Source organism: Amphiura filiformis, chromosome 3 (genome assembly GCF_039555335.1).
Source record: "Amphiura filiformis chromosome 3, Afil_fr2py, whole genome shotgun sequence".
NCBI classification, from domain to species: domain Eukaryota; kingdom Metazoa; phylum Echinodermata; class Ophiuroidea; order Amphilepidida; family Amphiuridae; genus Amphiura; species Amphiura filiformis.
Genome location: NC_092630.1, coordinates 18515679 through 18534833, shown reverse-complemented (window position 1 = coordinate 18534833; position 19155 = coordinate 18515679). Strand labels below are relative to the sequence as shown.

The following is a 19155-nucleotide window of genomic DNA, read 5'->3' as shown; positions in this document are numbered from 1 at the left end:
CTCTGAAGTAACAACGCGCGCGTATATAGTGCGTAAACAGTTCGCAGTGCTGCGTCTCTGCTGCAAGTATGCGTGCCTTCAAAGTCGGCACAATGTGTGCGTCCGCGTCGGTACTTTGTACATCAGAGTAGACAGACTGTAGCCACCTTTAATATGGTAGAATAAGTAGACGGGACAATACACATAAATTACAATCATGAAGTTTAATATCACAAATTTATACAAAAATAATTCACACAAAAATGTACAATTTAACCGTATATTGGTAGAAAAAATTAATTTCTAGCTTAGCCGTTATGGACGGAACATCTTTATGAAATTACAACAAAACTAAATAGGACGGAATAAGTACCAGGAGATGGAGAGGCCCAACTACAATTTAATAAATGTGGAGCAGCGTGGCACACTGGTTAAGGTCTTTGCCTTTGGTGCAAGAGGTCCCGGGTTCAATTCCCCACAGGACCAAAAAAATAATAATTCCCCGTGGCTCATCTGGTAATGGCGGGGCAGATGACCCATGACAGTCGGTTCTGATCAGGGTGATAAGCCCGATTGTTGGCTACACTTGACTGTCCTGCAAAAATTCCCCGACCAGCTATCTACGGCGACCCACTTCGTTCACCAGGTCACTTGTGCCTGGCCGAAGTTTCATCAGCGTTATCTCCTAGATTTCAGCTGTTAATGCTCGACATAAAAAAAAAAATAACCCATCATATGCAGCTAAATTTGATCACTTTTGACATCTTAGTCAAACTCATATTTTGATAGTCACATGACATTGATGTTGAAATACTGGTAGTAATAAAATTATCAATAAATTATAATACTTGGTGTGTTGATCTATAGTGACATTTTGTTCCTGTCAAAGTACATCAGTTTTACTTAATTCATATTTTACTTATAAAATAAATAATATTATGTATCATAATTGTACATAAAACCTTCAACAAGTTCATCTGGAATGTTAGTTACAGTGCAGATTTGTCTTTCTTCTTTATACAAAATAATGTTGATCTTTATGCTCATTCTGGTGATGTTTCACCACTACACCAATTGCTTTTTCTGAATAGCAGTGGCAATCCATCACATCCGACTGATATCTTTGACCAACTCAAATGTCCATAAAAATGTTGGGATTACTATACACAGGCCTTTTTTTAATGATATCAACTGCCAAATTTTCCATGGTAGCAGCAACAGTACCTAGCAGCAACAGACATATATTTAGTATTCACTTTTGAATATGTTGAGAGTAAATAATAGTTAACAATGATAAAAATATTCTGAAATGAGCCCACAAATCTCATTCACAGAACCATCTATGAATTCACACACTCATTTTAAGTACAATGTCATGTAGTTTTGTTTAAGGATACTTACATTACTTGCAGGTATAACAACATAACCTTTTTAAAATCAAATGAACCAAGTTATGCTGCAAGTTTATTCAGATAATTCTACTCTACTGCTGCATTTTGCATATTGCATTTTGCATATTATGCTTTGGTACAAATATATTTGGTACAAATATATTTGATGCAAAAAAGTTTGTTGACTATCTAATGTATGAAAAGAGATTGCCAAAATGTTTTACTTGGTGCCAAATTGATGTCACAGATGTCACAGATGGGTATGTGAATTCACATCATCCCCAAACTGAATTGAGGGTTTCAATGGGTTTGCTGTGAATTCACATCACCCCCAAACTGAATTCAGGGTTTGCTGTGAATTCACATCACCCCCAAACTGAATTCAGGGTTTCAATGGGTTTGCTGTGAATTCACATCACCCCAAACTGAATTGAGGGTTTCAATGGGTTTGCTGTGAATTCACATCACCCCAAACTGAATTGAGGGTTTCAATGGGTTTGCTGTGAATTCACATAACCCCAAACTGAATTTAGGGTTTTAATGGGTTTGCCGTGAATTCACATCACCTCTAAACTGAATTGAGGGTTTCAATGGGTTTGCTGTGAATTCACATAACCCCAAACTGAATTGAGGGTTTCAATGGGTTTGCTGTGAATTCACATAACCCCAAACTGAATTTAGGGTTTTAATGGGTTTGCTGTGAATTCACAGCACCCCAAACTGAATTTAGGTTTCAATGGGTTTGCTTTGAATTCACATCACCCCCAAACTGAATTTAGGGTTTCAATGGGTTTGCTGTGAATTCATAGCACCCCCAAACTAAATTTATGGTTTCAATGGGTTTGCTGTGAATTCATAGCACCCCCAAACTGAATTTAGGGTTTCAATGGGTTTGCTGTGAATTCACATCACCCCAAACTGAATTTAGGTTTCAATGGGTTTGCTTTGAATTCACATCACCCCAAACTGAATTTAGGGTTTCAATGGGTTTGCTGTGAATTCACATCACCCCAAACTGAATTGAGGGTTTCAATGGGTTTGCTGTGAATTCACATCACCCCAAACTGAATTGAGGGTTTCAATGGGTTTGCTGTGAATTCACGGCACCCCAAACTGAATTGAGGGTTTCAATGGGTTTGCTGTGAATTCACATTACCCCCAAACTGAATTGAGGGTTTCAATGGGTTTGCTGTGAATTCACATCACCCCAAACTGAATTTAGGGTTTCAATGGGTTTGCTGTGAATTCACGGCACCCCAAACTGAATTGAGGGTTTCAATGGGTTTGCTGTGAATTCACATCACCCCCAAACTGAATTGAGGGTTTCAATGGGTTTGCTGTGAATTCACATCACCCCAAACTGAATTGAGGGTTTCAATGGGTTTGCTGTGAATTCACATCACCCCCAAACTGAATTGAGGGTTTCAATGGGTTTGCTGTTGGACAGCTGATATTGTAAAGCTTTTGTAAGGATTAGTTTTGAGCTAATCCTGACATATGATCGTCTTCGTATTTGTCAGAGAGAACATCCAATAAAACACTTCAATTTGTATTCTGAAAACCACATGTTGCAAACACCTATCAAGCAATTATTGCAATAAACTCCTCTCCTAAGAGGATAAAATGGATGGAATAACTGACTCCACAGCTTCACAGGCAATGTGGAGTAAATGGATATTAGATAAGTAATCAAATTCTGTTACAACTTTGTAGCACTGGTACTCTTTTGCAATTGCATAATAGTTTCATGGTGATCAGGTTCCAGATCTGTAAGAAGCTGCTCCGCTATGCGATTACGTAGCCGTGTGCCAACCTACAAAAAATACGCACACAAATAAAAATGTGGTGATGAAGTAATAAATCAAATAGGAGGCTGTCTATTTCACTTCCATTAAGGGGTACTACACCCTGCCAAATTTTGTGCCTTTTTTGCATTTTTCTCAAAAATTATAGCGCATTGGGGACAAGCAAGATATGTATGTTATAGGGGCAAGGACTACAACTACTGCACTTGAAATTTTATTTCAGCACAGACAACAGTTATGGAGTTACAGTCAAAAATGAGGAAAACCACTATTTGATAAATAAATCAATAACTACTTGCTTTGAGTTGCTGAATTTCCAGTACAGTAGTTGTAGTCCTTGCCCCTATAATATACATATCTTACTTGTCCCCAATGTGCTATAATTTTTGAGAAAAATGCAAAAATAGGCACAAAATTGGCCAGGGGTGTAGTACCTACCCCCTTAATGGAAGTAGATGTAAATTGTGGTTGACTAAGGTACAATCACTACAAATGTATGACCTTCATAGTGGCAGATCCCACTAGTTGATTTACTCAATGGTTAATTTTCAAAATGTATCCTTGAAATTGCTTTCACCCTCATTGTGTGTCAAGAAATCCTTGTTCCCCATATGTAGTATGTACAAGAAAAATTTTGATTAATTTGTATATTGCAAGGTAATATAAGGTATCCCAAAAGTTGTGTGCCAACATTGCCTGCCCCTCCTGTTTAGCATGCCAAATCTTACTCTTCCCTGGGCATTATGATTATTGCATAGGCCCATTAGCATTTTAGTTTTAGTGTTGTGCCATACAAATTACCAAACCTGTTAAGGTGATGAGCATGTACTTTTGTTGGTATCTCATTAATGAGGCTCTTTCAATCAAAGCTGGTTTACTAAACTAAATGTTGGAAACATAAAATATTACAAATTATTCAGATTCCCTGTAAACTGGCCGTTCATTGTTCAGCAAATCTAAATAAATCTAGGAATATGTGCAATTAAAAGTGGACATTTTTGTAGTGCATTAATTTACATGCTTTTCACGCCTAAGGCAGCTACTGCGAAAATAAAAATGTGCAAATATCTTCATTTATGCATAGGTCTATGACCAAAATCGTAAATCTAAGAACCACCCAATTCTAAACCAATGTCTACATTAGGCATTCATAAACTTTTATTGCATATAGAATCAAGCTATTTTAATTGGGAGAACCTACCGATTTTGGTCTTTGTGTGATCCTATCCCTTTCATTGTTTGGTTGATGTGGCCATGGATCTGGTGTTAGTGATCGTTGCTGGAAATTAGGAGGCATACCAGATGGGGGAGGCCACAATCCTGATGCTACACTGATGGCACGACTCTTTGGTAATTTCTCTGGTGATGTGGATCTTGAACGGGTAGATATCATGGCTGAAAAACGAATATGATGGATGCAAGTAAGTCAGTAACTGAGGCAATGTATGAACAGGCAGACAGAAAAATGAATGGGTAAATAGTTGCTGACAGAAAAGTAGTCTAAATTGCATCAAATCTACTTAAAGGAGGATTTCGTGATCCTAGCATCCTCTTTTTATGACATTTTTCAGTAGATATCCACGAAAAAAGCTTATTTCCAAAATTTCAGTTGATTCCGATTTTGCGTTTGCGAGTTATGCATGATTATGTGTATTACACTGCTCCATAGACAATGTGTTGTAATTTCGTTCTGGTGCACCAGAACGAAATTCAAATTTAGCGATATTTTTGCTAAACGAATGAATCTGCAAGAAATATTTGGTACATAAACATTATGTAGCCAGAGGTATCCAGTGGTGTAAAAATCTCAACTTTTTTTGGGAAACGTGGGGGGATGAGGCTGTGGATCACAAAATGCCCCTTTAAGCTGGAATAAACCTAAACATGTTGCTAGATTTTCATGGGCTAAGTGCAAGACCATTGCAAGTGCAGTACAATGTAATAGCTGCCTTATGTAAAGCACCTATTGTTTGCAGCACAATCCCTTCACTATAAATTCTGGATGTTCTGTATTACTTTCCTGGTAGTCACTAAGCTAACCAAATGTATCACCTTTACATTATAGGTGGGGTTCTCTTCATGAGCTATTGATTAAAAGTACATTGAAATATTGCAAATTATTGGCAGCTATTGCATTCTACTGCACTTGCCATGGTCTTGCACTCTACCCACGATTTGGGCTCTTGTCTTCAAGGTTTACTTGGGGGTCTTTGGGTTTGAAATCAATTGGAAAATTTTAATGTTACATTGGTCCACATTTTGTGACACTTTGTAGCTACTGATGTTGTTGAATTCAGCACTGAATCCGTCTTGCCGACTTCAAGGGCAACATTTCACTACAGTTATCTTCACAGAGTTTGAACCCCAAGGGTCTGCCTTATTTCAAGCAATAATTACATAGGACTCCAACTCAACTCTGATAGTTTTTCAAGAATACTATCAATTATGGGTCACTCCATATGAAATCAAGGAGGCGCCCCACCTGACCCCCTCAGATTTGCTTTATATTTTAGTCATATGTTGTACCTGTAAAAAAATTAAAAACCTGCAAATTTGAGGTCAGCAGCTCTTACGGATTTTCTGTGGCAGCCAGTTAAAGTTGGAGTAGGGGGGCCTAAATTTGGACCCAAAAGTTGCCCTTTAAATAAATTTCATCTTTGGGAGTCTGTGCCTTCTTTATAAAAAAGAAAGAGAGGCCTGAAACTTTGTATACACCCTAACTGCATGCCCAATTTGTCAAAAATTAAAAATAAAAAATTCTGTAATTAGCATTGTGTCATGGGGTCATTAAATATAAGAAAAAAATGTCAATGTTTTGTAAACTTGTCAAGTTTAGCCCCCTAAATTCAACATTTTTACAGATTACTTACTTTTTGCTATCACTGATGACTAGTAGTTAGGATAAATAAATGCATGTTTTATTAAAATTGAGGTGGACAACTCATTAACATTTGGAACAGCGCCCTGACGAATGATGAAATTTATTGCAAATTCAACATTTTCATGAGGGCGCTGTTCAAAATGAAATGAGTCCACCTTCAAATTTATAATATCATTTTATTTTTACTATCTTAAATTACAACAGTGTTAAGTCCCAAAAATTAATTAGTTGACCAAAATGTGAATTTAGGGGGCTAAAGTTGACCAGTTTACATGATAACATTACATTTTTTCTTGATATTTAATGAGTCAAATGACACAACGCCAAGTAATTGGCCCTACAGAAATTTGTTCAATATTTTTATTTTTTGACAAATTGGGCATGCAGTTAGTGTGTATACAAAGTTTCAGACCTCTCTCTCATTTTATAAAGAAGGCACAGACTCCCAAAGATGAAATTTATTTAAAGGGCAACTTTTGGGTCCAAATTTAGGCCCCCCTACTCCAACTTTAAATGGCTGCCACAGAAAATCCGTAAGAGCTACCCTTATACAACATGAGTCTTGACGATTGAGCATTTAATTTGATGTAAACTGCTCAAATAAAGAAAGTCTGCAGTCATGTAACCCGTCCTACACCAAAACCTGATCTTGTTTATGACAATTTGATTGATACGGTTGTGTGCTAAATCTTGTTAGCTCCAATCTGATACCTAATTTGCTACCAAACACTCAAAAGCGACAAAGATTGATGCCAGTTTATGGCATTTGGTGCATTTTCAAAAGTTGCAAATCAAAATGAAGCACGGGGTCGAAATTGCTTAGCGTGGCAATATGGTCAAGCTTGCTTGCCCACGATGGGTCCATGTCGATTATCCCAAGTGCGCGCTTTATTCAATTGTTAATTTAAAACGCATGGATTGCTACAGTGCTTTACTGATGAATATTAGGGTACGATGTGATCGATATGACCTAGTGGTTGTTTCGGGCTATGTCAATGGTCGCACTCTGCCATTCTCCTCTACAGTCCGCGTGGTCCGTTTTTAATTTGCAACTTTTGAAAATGCACCAAATTTCATATACTGGTATCAATCTCTGTGAATTTAGAGTTTTCGGCAGCAAATTTGGTATCAAATTGCAGCTAACATGATTCTGAACACGACATTTTCAATCATATTGTCATAACAAGATCAGGTGTTTGTGTAGGACGGGTTACATGACTGCGGACTTTCTTTATTTGAGCAGTTTATTATACTTGCACACACATTGTATACAATTATATAAAGAATTAGGCTTTTTCATAGCTTTAGAGATGAATGAAATGTTAGTATTTTATAATACGAGAATAAGCTGTAGCCTTTGTGCAGATTCTGTGCAAGTTCTGATGTGAAAAAATAGCTATTACGTGCAATGAATGAAGGCGCATTCTCCTTGCATGAACTAACAACCATATTCTCTCTAATAAATGTTCCACCACCTTTTTTTCTTCAATATAATAATGCTGACACTAAAGTGTGCTGAAGACTGCAGGTCAATATCTAGGTGTTGTGCCTGTGCGTAGCGCACTGTAAATCACCACGCTTTTTAAACTACCACGTCAAATCCTAAAAAACTCTGCAAATATGCTCTTGTCAAAACAGGTTTTAGTTGTTTTGATCATTAAAAACAAAGTATTTATTCAATTGAGGTACTTGTCTATGAAATAAGTGGTTTTTTTTATTGGCAAATGACCTCTTATAAATGCCCTTTTTGGAAACTGAATGTTCCCGAGGTTTATATAATTGGAGAGAATATGGTAAATTGAAAAGTCCATGCACATACTGAATGCATATTTATGCTAAGTCTATACTATGTGTGCTAGGTACATTCAATGATGTATTTAAAAACTAAATGTGCAGTATACCATGAGTATACACAAGTACTTTAGCTTACTTTGTATATGTACGAGGGGGTATCAAAAAGTTTTAGAAATCGCCCAGAAGTGAAAGAGCTATATCAATGAAATTTTGTCAGTGCAATCACTGGTCTTTATGTACACTATGGTACAAAAATGGTCTCATAAGCATGTTTACTTTTTTTACAGGCGCTAGATGTCAGTACCTGCCTATATGTAACCGCATAACCAGCAAAATGGAGAAAATTGAGGCATGTAGCATGATTAAGTTCCATTTTAAGGGTTACAGTGCCCAAAAAATGTGATGAAATAAAAATTCATTTTCCAAAAAGCAACAGTGACAGTATCACAATCACCACCGAAGATAACTTTCATTTCATCATCGATTTTCTAGGCACTGCAACCCTTCAAATGCAGGATCTTAATAACGCTGCTTGCCTCAATTTTCTCAATCTTGCAGTTTATGCGCAGTAACTGGGGCAGCAGGTTATTAGCATCTAGCGTCGCCTGTAAAAAAGTAAACATACTTATGAGACCGTTTTTGCACCATAGTGTACATAAGGACCAGTGATTGCAATGACAAAATTTCATTGATATAGCTCTTTCACTTCTGGACGATTTCTAAAACTTTTTGATACCCCCTCGTATGCTACTAACATTACACAAAAACATGAGTCACACACATGCTTATTTCATGTGTGGCAATTTCACTACATGTGAACAAGAATTATGCAACCATTAAATAACATGCAATGTTTTACTTCAGTCCAAAAAATTTCAATTATTTTAAAGTTTGTCCGAGTTCTTTGACTTGAAACAGAACATAATTATAGATTTGAAAACTTATCATGACCGTTATAGTAGGTCAGACTAGGTATGTGCATGGCTGGCTAATATCTTCGTATGTCAGCGAGATAATTTATTGCATTTGGTGATTTTCACAAAGTTGGCAAACATACATGAATAGATGACACAATCAAGGGGAATGAGATTAATTCTGATTTTAAGGTGCTCAATTCTTTTTTGTTTCTTATTGTTTTCAGCAAATAATAAGTTGCTTATAATTTGGTATTAAATCAGAAGTTCAATTTTTAAGGGGTTGAAGGGCCAGTAACTGATCTAAAAACACTTGACATTGAGTATTTCCCTTGATCAAGGCATCAATCAAATTGAAATACACAGATAATAGTACATGCCTATTTGCTACATTGTGCCATAATTCTAGACTGGCAATGACTTATAGTACATTCTGCTATGTGTTTAGCTACATTGAATGATCCATGCAAAGAATGGCACTATACTATGTGTACTAAAGTATTTTTCATCTCGAGGATTCAGTGCGCTTTTCATTGGCCAAGGCTGCAAATCATAAGCACTCGGTCAAGGTATGGGAGTACACGCACATGCATTTAAAGCTGCCTCAATGCGTTAACGTCCGCACCGACTCGCTGAATTGAAAAATAATGTAAAAATCCAATGTGCAATTAGTGTGCAATTCAACTACTGTAAAAGAAATTTCAAACTACATTTGTTTGTGCAAATAACAAGTCACGATTGTGAACTCCAAGCACCTTCCAACTCGTAACCAACCCGACTCTGTACCCTCTAGCAAGGGTCACATAACCATACCCTATGCAAGAGATGTGTCTGAGGGATTACGATGTGTGCTCACAAAAGAAGGGATTCAAGTCCATTTCAAGCCCCGTAACACACTACGCAAACTTCTAGTTGCACCGAAGGACAAGATCAAAAAGGAGGAACGGTGTCACACTGTGTACAACATCGCTTGTCAATCATGCAACGCCTCCTACATCTGTGAAACTAAACACCCTCTTAGAAGAGAACCCTCTCCTGTAGCGCTTCATGCCAGGGATACGGGACATAATTTACCACTGATCAGGTCAAAATCATCGACCAGGATGAGTCATGGTTTGGACGGGGAGTCACATACGAATCAACAAGAGTAACCTCAACAGGGATGCCGGGAGGTTTTACTTGCCCGGCGTGTACAACTCTCTTCTGAGCCGACTGACACCGTCTGGTGTCAATGGCTCAGAATAGCCAACAGCGCCCCCCATGTGCCGGTTATTGGGGCTGAAGACGTCCAAGAGAATTCTGGATGAAAGCTTCCTCTCGGTAAGCAATCATAGTTTGTGAGAAATAAGAAAAAGTTAATCAAGTCATTATATCCCTTTTGTGTATAGGTACTAGGTCAATGTAAGATAAGAATGGCAAATATGAAAATAATTGAAACAGGTATAAATCGGCAAAGCATGAAAATAATCTTGCAGAAATGACTACCCAATGCTGTAACTTTTAATTCTTGCACTAGCCAGTTGGTCTGGTAAGAAAAAATAATACTGGCCCAGTATTGATTGCCTCTGTGGATTTTGTTGGGCCAATTTTACCACTTTTTGGGCCAAAATCGCCATAAATTGTCAAATTGAATTGAAAATCTTTTTGTCCCCTTTTTCTCCCTGTCTGTTCAGATAGGTGGGTAAAATAAGACAAGTGGTAAAATTAAGTTACTCACCAATGGAAGATATATATAGCCATGTGCGTAGCACATGCAAAGATTAATGTGTGTTACATTTATGCATTCTAGGTTACTTCTAAATTGAATCGCTACATACATATATTGAATGTGTATTAATACTGTGTATAAGCTACTATGTGCCATGGAAGCTACTAAAATGTGTATAGAAACTAGAAACACTATCTACATTGGTGGTTAGCTTGCAAGGACAGGTGCATGATACTGCACACATTGATACTTACGAGGTAGATGACCTGGACCAGGGGTAGTCAAATAGCCTACAGGCAGCATGCAAGCAATTAGGAGTTAGTTATAACTTGATAATACTAGCAATACTAATAATAATTAATTATATGATTTTGTGACATTACTTAAAGTAGGTAACAGGGTTAGGCATCCTGCACAAGAACAAATAAATACAATGGGGAGTGAAGCTTGATACAAGAGGTAACTCAATATATTTTATGGGCAAGAATAAGCAATTAATCAACCAAAATGGTCACAATTTAAGGCAACATATTTCCTGTGTTGTGTAAATGATAACATTTTATGCTGAACAGCTTTATGTCGCATTTAAAAACTACCTGTTCATTATGTTAAGCCCCTTTTGATATTCACATTGTGAAAAGTAAATCAAATAAATTCCTCCAGCATGCAAAGAACCTTCAAGTATTGGAAATAAGGACCCAGCAAAATGGAAACATTGAATCATCATTAAAGAATGAAAAGACAAATCCTTTTACCATGAAAGAATGCAGACAAGCTACTATATTATTATTATTATTTATTCTTTCTTTATTGAGGGTAATACTGCTTCAGTGACAAGCACTGCTTTTCAAGCAGGCCCTCATTGTATACATGTTTATAGCAACAAAATATATTACGATACACAATATTTACAAAAATAGCATACATAATATACTAGTATTACAAATAAGTATAATGGTATCATCAAATACAAGAAAAATTATAAATACCATGATTCAAAATACAGAAATACAATAATTATATTTATACAAAAAATAAGCAAGCAAATGAACAAAATGTAGATAAAGATTAGCCTAAATTTCTTTAATTTTTGACTGAAATTGGCCTAAAGTCATATTTTCCATCTGGCGCTCTTACTGTCGGTGGCAAAGAATTCCATGCATAGGCTGCCCTGACGTGAAAAGTACGCTGACCTGAATTTGATTTAAATTTTGGAACAATCAATGTATTAGAAGTATGATTTCTAGTTATATGATTATGGTTATCATGAACAAAATCAAATTGAGAAGATAAGTATGATGGATATTCATTCTTTAAACATTTGAAAACAGTCATTAATAGAGTATTATGCCATCTTTGATCAAGTTTAACCCACTGCAATGTATTCATTAAATCATTAGTTGGTGTCCTTATATCTGCTGAGAGAATTATTCTAGCTAAATTATTATGAAGTACCTGAAGCCTATTATGGTACTCTACACTAAAATTTGACCAGACCATGCTGCCATAATCAAAGTGGGGAATAACAAGAGCATTGGATAACATTACAGTGGTTTTGTGTGGAAGGAAATATTTTATACGTTTTATTATGCCAGTTCTTTTGGAAATAGTTTTACTAACATTATCAACGTGAGCTGACCAAGACATCTTGCTATCAAATTTTACACCTAGATATTTAAACTCATCTACTCTTTCAATATCATTGTTGTTATATAATAAATGTACATTGTTGAACTTTTCAAGCATTTTGTTTGTACCAAAGATCATAAACTTTTCAACATTTAAAGTGAGTTTGTTTACTTTGAACCATTCAGCTACCCTACTTAGACATGACTCCATTTGAATTTTAAGATCAGATTCATTTTTAGCTTTACACATTAAAGAGGTATCATCAGCATACATTACAGTTTTACATTCAGACACAGCATTAGGTAAACAGTTAACAAAAATGATAAACAGTAAAGGACCTAAAATTGAGCCCTGAGGAATACCAATATCAATTGGCCTAAAGTCAGAAAGAGTTGAGTTAACATTAACAGTTTGTTCTCTGTTGTTTAAGTATGATTTAAACCATAATAATTCATCCCCATATACCCCATATTGTTTAAGTTTCCTAATCAGAATATCATGATTTACAGTATCAAATGCTTTCTTTAAGTCTATAAATAAAACGCCTGTAGCATAACCTGTATCCATATTCTTTAAAATGTAATCTTGCACATCTAGAAGGGTTGTTGTTGTGGAATGATTCGGACGAAATCCTGATTGAGCATTTGATAACAGTCCTACATTACTCATATATTCATATAATTGATCATGGACAGCTCTTTCAATGATCTTTGATACAATTGGTAATACAGAGATAGGTCTATAGTTACTAACATTAGTTTTATCACCCGATTTAAATATTGGAGTTACTTTAGCCTTCTTCCATGCATCAGGAAAAGTAGACCCATTCAAAGACAGGTTGCAAATATGAACAAGGCATTTTGAGATGAAAGGCAGAGCCAACTTTAATAACCTTACATTGAATGGATCTAATCCTGACGATTTACAATTTTGCATTTTACTTATTTGTTTGAGAACAAATTCATTAGATATTGCTCTAAAACTAAATTTGTTTACACTATGATTTTGATGAGAACATACAGTATTACAAGTGCATACATAATTATCATTGTTATTATTAAATCTACTCCCAAGTTCATTACCTATTGAAGTGAAAAACTCATTGAACTCATTTGCCATATCCTTTTTGTTACCTGAGTAATTACCATTCTTTTTAACAACTGCTGTAGGTATACTTGATGTTTTGTTTGGTATAATTTTCTTAATTGTTTTCCAAAGATTTTTACTATTATTTATGTTGTTACTTATAGCCTCAAGTTACAATAACTCTTTTTCAGTGAATATTTCATATTGTTTACTTTATTTCTAAGAGACTTTGCTTTACTCCAATCTTCAGCATTATTTGTCTTATGTGCTTTTGAAAAATAGTAGTCCCTATCTTTACTTAGTCTCAAAAATTCACTATTCACCCATTCAGGTAAACAACCTTTAACTTTCTTTTCCTTAAATGGTGCATGCTTGTCACAGGCGGCATTGAATGAAGACTGCCATTCATTAAGTGCTTCATTGACATCATTTATATTACGAATTCTACCCCAATCAATATTTTTGATTGTATCAATATAATCTACTTCATTAAAGTTTTTGAAACATCTGGATCTTACAATTTTTGGTGGAAGTTTCAACTTATTACATTTTCTTACAGCATATATTAATGAATGATCACTAAGACCTAAACTATGAACACCAGATGAGATAATAAGTTCTGGTTTTGATACAAATATTAAATCAATTTTTGTTTTACTAGTTTCAGTTATTCTTGTATAATCTGTTATAATTTGTTTCATATTAGAATTGTTTGCCAACCTTGTCACTTTTCTTAAATTACCAATTTTAACCTGATCTAAATTAAAGTCTCCTAAAATATATACATCATCATATAAATTGTTACATTTCTTAAATATATCATCAAGATTATCAAGAAAATCAACAGTACTGTCTGGTGGGCGATAAATACTGCCAACTAAAATAGGCTTTGTGTTGGTTAAATTAAGTTCAATAAAAATACCTTCAATATCATTATCATATAAATCCTCATTTTGTTTTGACAAAATACTGTTTTTAACATAACATAAAACTCCACCCCGTGTTTTACCATTTTGTCTATCAAGTCTATAAGTATTATAACCATCTATTTCTACTTCTGAGTCATCAACATCCTTATCTAACCAAGTCTCATTAATACATAACGCATCAATAGCATTGTCATTCAAAAGGAAATTAACCTCATCAACTTTGTGGATTAAACCCTGGATATTTAAATGAGCTATTTTAAGACCCTTCCTAATCTTACACTTTAAATCAATAAAGCCCTCATTAAGAGGAAGTTCATCATTAGCAAGTTTGTGAAAACAATTCTTACAATACCAATTATTATTTTGCTTAACATCATTATCATCAACACATCTAAGGTGAAAATCAAGAGTACAATTATTACAAGTTACATAAAGATCATTTTTTAAGATTTTTCTTACACACTCACCACAAAAATCATTTTCAGTTTTCTTGCAAATTTTGACATTCTTTACAGTTTTAAAGTTTCAGTTCTTTTTTACCGGTACTATTTTTATCTTTTACCTTACAACACTTGTTTGTACACTCATTGTTGTCACATGTTGTGACACTAGTAATTTCTTCATCACCAAGATTTCCATTGTCTGCACCATTGGCATGAACATCATGAGAATTTTCATTTTCCATAGCAGAAGTACTGATTGAAACATCATTATTACTACTACATGTAATAGCACTAGTTATATGTACAGATTTCTTTAGAATAGCATTAACATGTTTAGTGTCATCACTCATATTATTTACAATATTTATATCATTTGTTATATTATTTACATGAACATTGTTATTACTAGGAATATTGTGGGAACAATTGTAATTTACAGAAGTACTTTCAGGATAAACATCTGTTTTTTCAAAACATAATCTACTTGTATCATCACTATTACCTTGGTCAATAACATCAAAAACACTTGAATGAAAATGAATGAATGGATGATTGTGATGAGAGGGAGTGACTTTATGAGCACAATAGGTAACACTTGAGACATGATGATGAGGTGAATAAATAGAATTTACATTTTGGCTATTGATGTTATTATTAGAATTATTTACAATAGTCATAGATGAGTTATCATTACATGTAGAACCTATACAATATGAATGATCAGTTTGATTGCTTGAAATAGTCCTTTTAATTTCACATTGTTTTTCACCATGTTCACTATATATACGAGAAGAAAGACCTATGTTCCTTGCTGATGTTGACTCCACATAAAAGGGGTTGACTGAGAGTCTATTACATTTCTAAAGTTCCTTACAAGTCTGCTGATGCCATGGTTGTTCAGGTGAACCTTGTCCCAATATAGGTCTTCTCTAATATGTCCTCCTTCTGTAACAAATGATGAGGCATGGTCTGCAAATGATACGCGAGCACTAGCGCGACAATTTCGTTCAAAGATGGTGTTCAGTTCATATATAACTCCGTTTAAGACATTACTTCTTGCAAGGGGGATCAGTCGGGAAGAATACTTGATACAATGATGCTGCGTTGGGAAATTTCTGAAGAGCTGCATTGACAAGACGCCTCGCTTTGGCTTCACAAGCCTCGGTTGATTCTCGCTTTACATTATTAGTCCATGCTTGTAGGATGACATGTTTTGGGTTTACATACTCACAATCTTCTACAAGTCTCTGAATCTCAACTATGGTTGCTCCACTCTTAGCAAATACTTTTGTGGACTTTCCTTTGTAGAACCTATCTTCATCAATCCGCTTGCATATAGAGTTACTAAAATTAAGATCTGTGGGCATTCTTTCGGTGGTGGTTTCTCACTAGTACTTTTGTAGGTTGTCTTGTTGGTCTTGGAGTTGGTTTAGTAGTAGGCCTTGACTTTGCTGAGTTAGCGGGACATGTTTGTCTGGGGTCATCAAGTCGATGCTGGGGGCTGCAGGAACAGCAGTTTCTGCTACCTGATCAAATAAAGCGCTGTAGGAATTTGATGTTGTTACTGCTGGTGCACTTTCTGTTGGCTGGGATAGGCGACTTGCTGTTTTGGGAAGTTCAAAGTTCTGCACATGGGTCTCCTTTAGACTGAAAATTTCAGCCTCTAGTACACTGTTACGCTCACTGAGTTCGCGAAATGCTGATGAAATCTGGGTAAAGTTTTGTCGCAAGTCTCTAAATTCTTGTAGCTGTGAGGTGAGATCCTTTACCTTGTCTTGCAGGCTTTGAATTTTCCTTCTGAGTTGAGGTGTTTCATCTGGAGCGGAGTCAGTTTGAGTTTGTGCATCACAAGATGTAACTCTAGTTTGAACAGAAGAGTCTGTCATCAGTTCGTGATTGAGTTCAAATGTTGGCAGATTTTCACTTTTGTCCGATGATGTGATAGCGTGGTTATGTGTTGGCGTAGAAGTAGAAGGACCAGGTGTGAAGGGGAAGGCTGCAACATTCTCTTCTGCTAATTTGTTACCAATTTCTGTTAAGATGGTATCTATCCAAGTTTGATGGAGTGATCCTTGGACTGAGATAGTGTTGGTAGATGCATAGCAAGTGATGGTTACATGTTGTAGTGTATCTCCAGGCATATCACATCTGAAGATGCAGCCGTACCTGCCCTTGTCTTCTGCTGTACCATATCTAGCACATAGTTCATAAGATAGTTGATCAAATATATCTGGGTTGACAGCTATTGTTGTTGACATAGTTTTGGGTTCAATTTTCCACATAGAGTGATCAAATATGTCCACATTTGTAAATCCATTGAAAGTACCATGGAAAGACTGCCATAGATGATTGACAGCTCCCTTTGTTATGCTCGTTAAGTTCATTGTTATATAGGCAGGATGTTCTTGGAAGAAAATCAATACCAGTGATGTAGAGTTGTAGTCCAAGTTGAATTATAATACAAAATATGAAATCAAATGTCATATATTTTCTCCAAAACAGTGATCAAGTTTATAAAATAAAGTTGATCAGTAAATTCCAGACATCAAGATGAAGATGTTGATATAAAATTCAATAGGTAATCCAAAGTAAAAACAGCGTAATTATGGTGATTTGTCAGAGCTCATGTGGAGTGATGCACACTAGTTGAATAGCAGGCTATGGACCATGCATTGATCACCTATTTGTTTTGGTACATCCAGAGTGCTTATCTATCATTGGCCTCAAAAAACACCTGCTTGTTATAACTTCTACAGTTTGTCCACTTTGAAGTACAAACCAAATCTGTGGCATCGGGGGTCGATGCTTTGCGTCACACACACTGTGTGTTAAAAAATGTGACGCATAAAGAGCGTAGTGCGCACGCTCAGCAAGTGCAAATCCTGCAGCAGTTGGCGAGCCAAAGAAGCATTTACACACGCATTGCACTAAAATAATAATTCTCATACCTCCAGTTTCCGAGGTCTACTTCTGAGTTGATGGACTATATGTATACTTTATGACAACTGATCCTCCATCTCTCCCCTACAAATCATAGTATCTCATACAGGAATCTGACAGCGTAGTTAACTAATCAACATTTGACAAAACAAGAGCAGTTTGAACAGGGACCCAGGGACAGGGACGGCATCCAGTACCACCTACAAGTTATATACAACTCACTATTGAGACGTCCTGCACAGTCTGATGGTGCCGAGTCTCAATTGCACATCCATAGCACCCCCACATGACTAGATGGACCGCGGTTCTCGGATGTCACGGTTTTCGACGCACAGTGTCGACCGTGATGCCTCCACCAGAGGGAGCGATGACCCCTGGTGACCCCAAAATCACCTTCCAAAAATCTGGCTCTATATGTTGATTATGCCCAAGTTTCCTGCCCATGTGACTGTTTGTACTAATTTGACCTCAGATGACCCCTAGATGACCTCGGATGACCCCGAAATGACCTTCCAAAAATTTGGCTCTAAATGTTGACTGTACCCCCCAAATTTCATGCCCATATGACAGTTTTTACTAATTTGACCTCAGATGACCCCTGGGTGACCCCAAAATGACCTTCAAAAATTTTGCTCTAAATGTTGACTGTACCCACCAAGTTTCATTCCCATATGACAGTTTTTACTAATTTGACCTCAGATGACCCCTGGGTGACCCCAGATGACCCCAAAATGACCTTCCAAAAATTTGGCTCTAAATGTTGACTGTACATACCAAGTATCATGGCCATACGACAGTTTTTGCTCATTTGACCTCAGATGACCCCAGGATGACCTCAGGTGACCTTGACCCACTAACCAATACAAACTTGTTCTGCCTGGGGTCAAGATGCACCCACCCACCAAGTTTGAGGAACGTACGACCCCTAGTCTCCGAGAAAAGAGGTAAATAAGGAAAGTGGGCCCCCTGACCTCAAATGACCTTTGACCTCAGTATATGACCTTGAACCCCACCCAAAAAAAAGTAGCCAGAGTTTTTGACCATGACCCACCTATCCTGAAAATCTGAAGTCAATCCGCCCATCCATGCCCGAGATATAGCGTCCGGACGGAAGCACGGATGGACGGACATTGCAAAAACAGTATGCCTCGCGGTGGAGGCATAAGAGGCATAATAATTAGGGGCTGAAGAAAGTTTAGCAAATTGCAGACAGAAAGCTACCCCAGGTGAGCTATTTCAGCTGTTTTGAGAACCAAGAATTGTTAAATAATTAATCAACCTTTTTGTAGCACTTACTTGCAGCTGTGTATGGTCTTGACATGCTAGACAAGGCCTGCTCAATATCATACACCTGAGTCTGTAACTCATCCACTCGTTGGAATGCATCAAGTTTGAGGTTTCGTTCATGGCCTAATTGAGAACGCATCTGTGTCACCTCACGGGTGGTCTTGTCTTGGGTGTTGTTAAACATCTTGCTGGCTCGGTCATATTCATCTGTCAATATGCGTAGTTTTATCTCTTTGTCCTCTATGTCATCCACCTAGGGGAGAGCATGCACACAACGAGTACCTGTTTATATTTACAATACAAAACTGAGTTCCTTCCTTGCTATATACATGCTGTACCTCAATGCTTGAGTATTAACATAGTGGCTTT

General features: G+C 36.5%; 1 protein-coding gene across 3 annotated transcripts in view; it reads right to left on the bottom strand.

The window, feature by feature from the left end:
- Nucleotides 1-2131: 2131 nt before the first annotated feature.
- LOC140148155 (uncharacterized) overlaps nt 2132-19155 on the bottom strand; it is a 118187-nt gene continuing 101163 nt past the window's right edge. For 2 of the 3 annotated variants that reach the window (XM_072170015.1, XM_072170017.1), the window contains 4 exons: nt 18796-19039; nt 10727-10762; nt 4377-4570; nt 2133-3183 (listed from right to left, as the gene is read on the bottom strand). In XM_072170015.1, coding sequence (XP_072026116.1) covers nt 3070-3183; nt 4377-4570; nt 10727-10762; nt 18796-19039 — 588 coding nt within the window. In that variant the 3' untranslated portion in view covers nt 2133-3069. Of the gene's footprint in view, nt 3184-4376; nt 4571-10726; nt 10763-18795; nt 19040-19155 lie in introns of all 3 variants that reach the window. The other variant, XM_072170016.1, reaches the window with a different exon arrangement.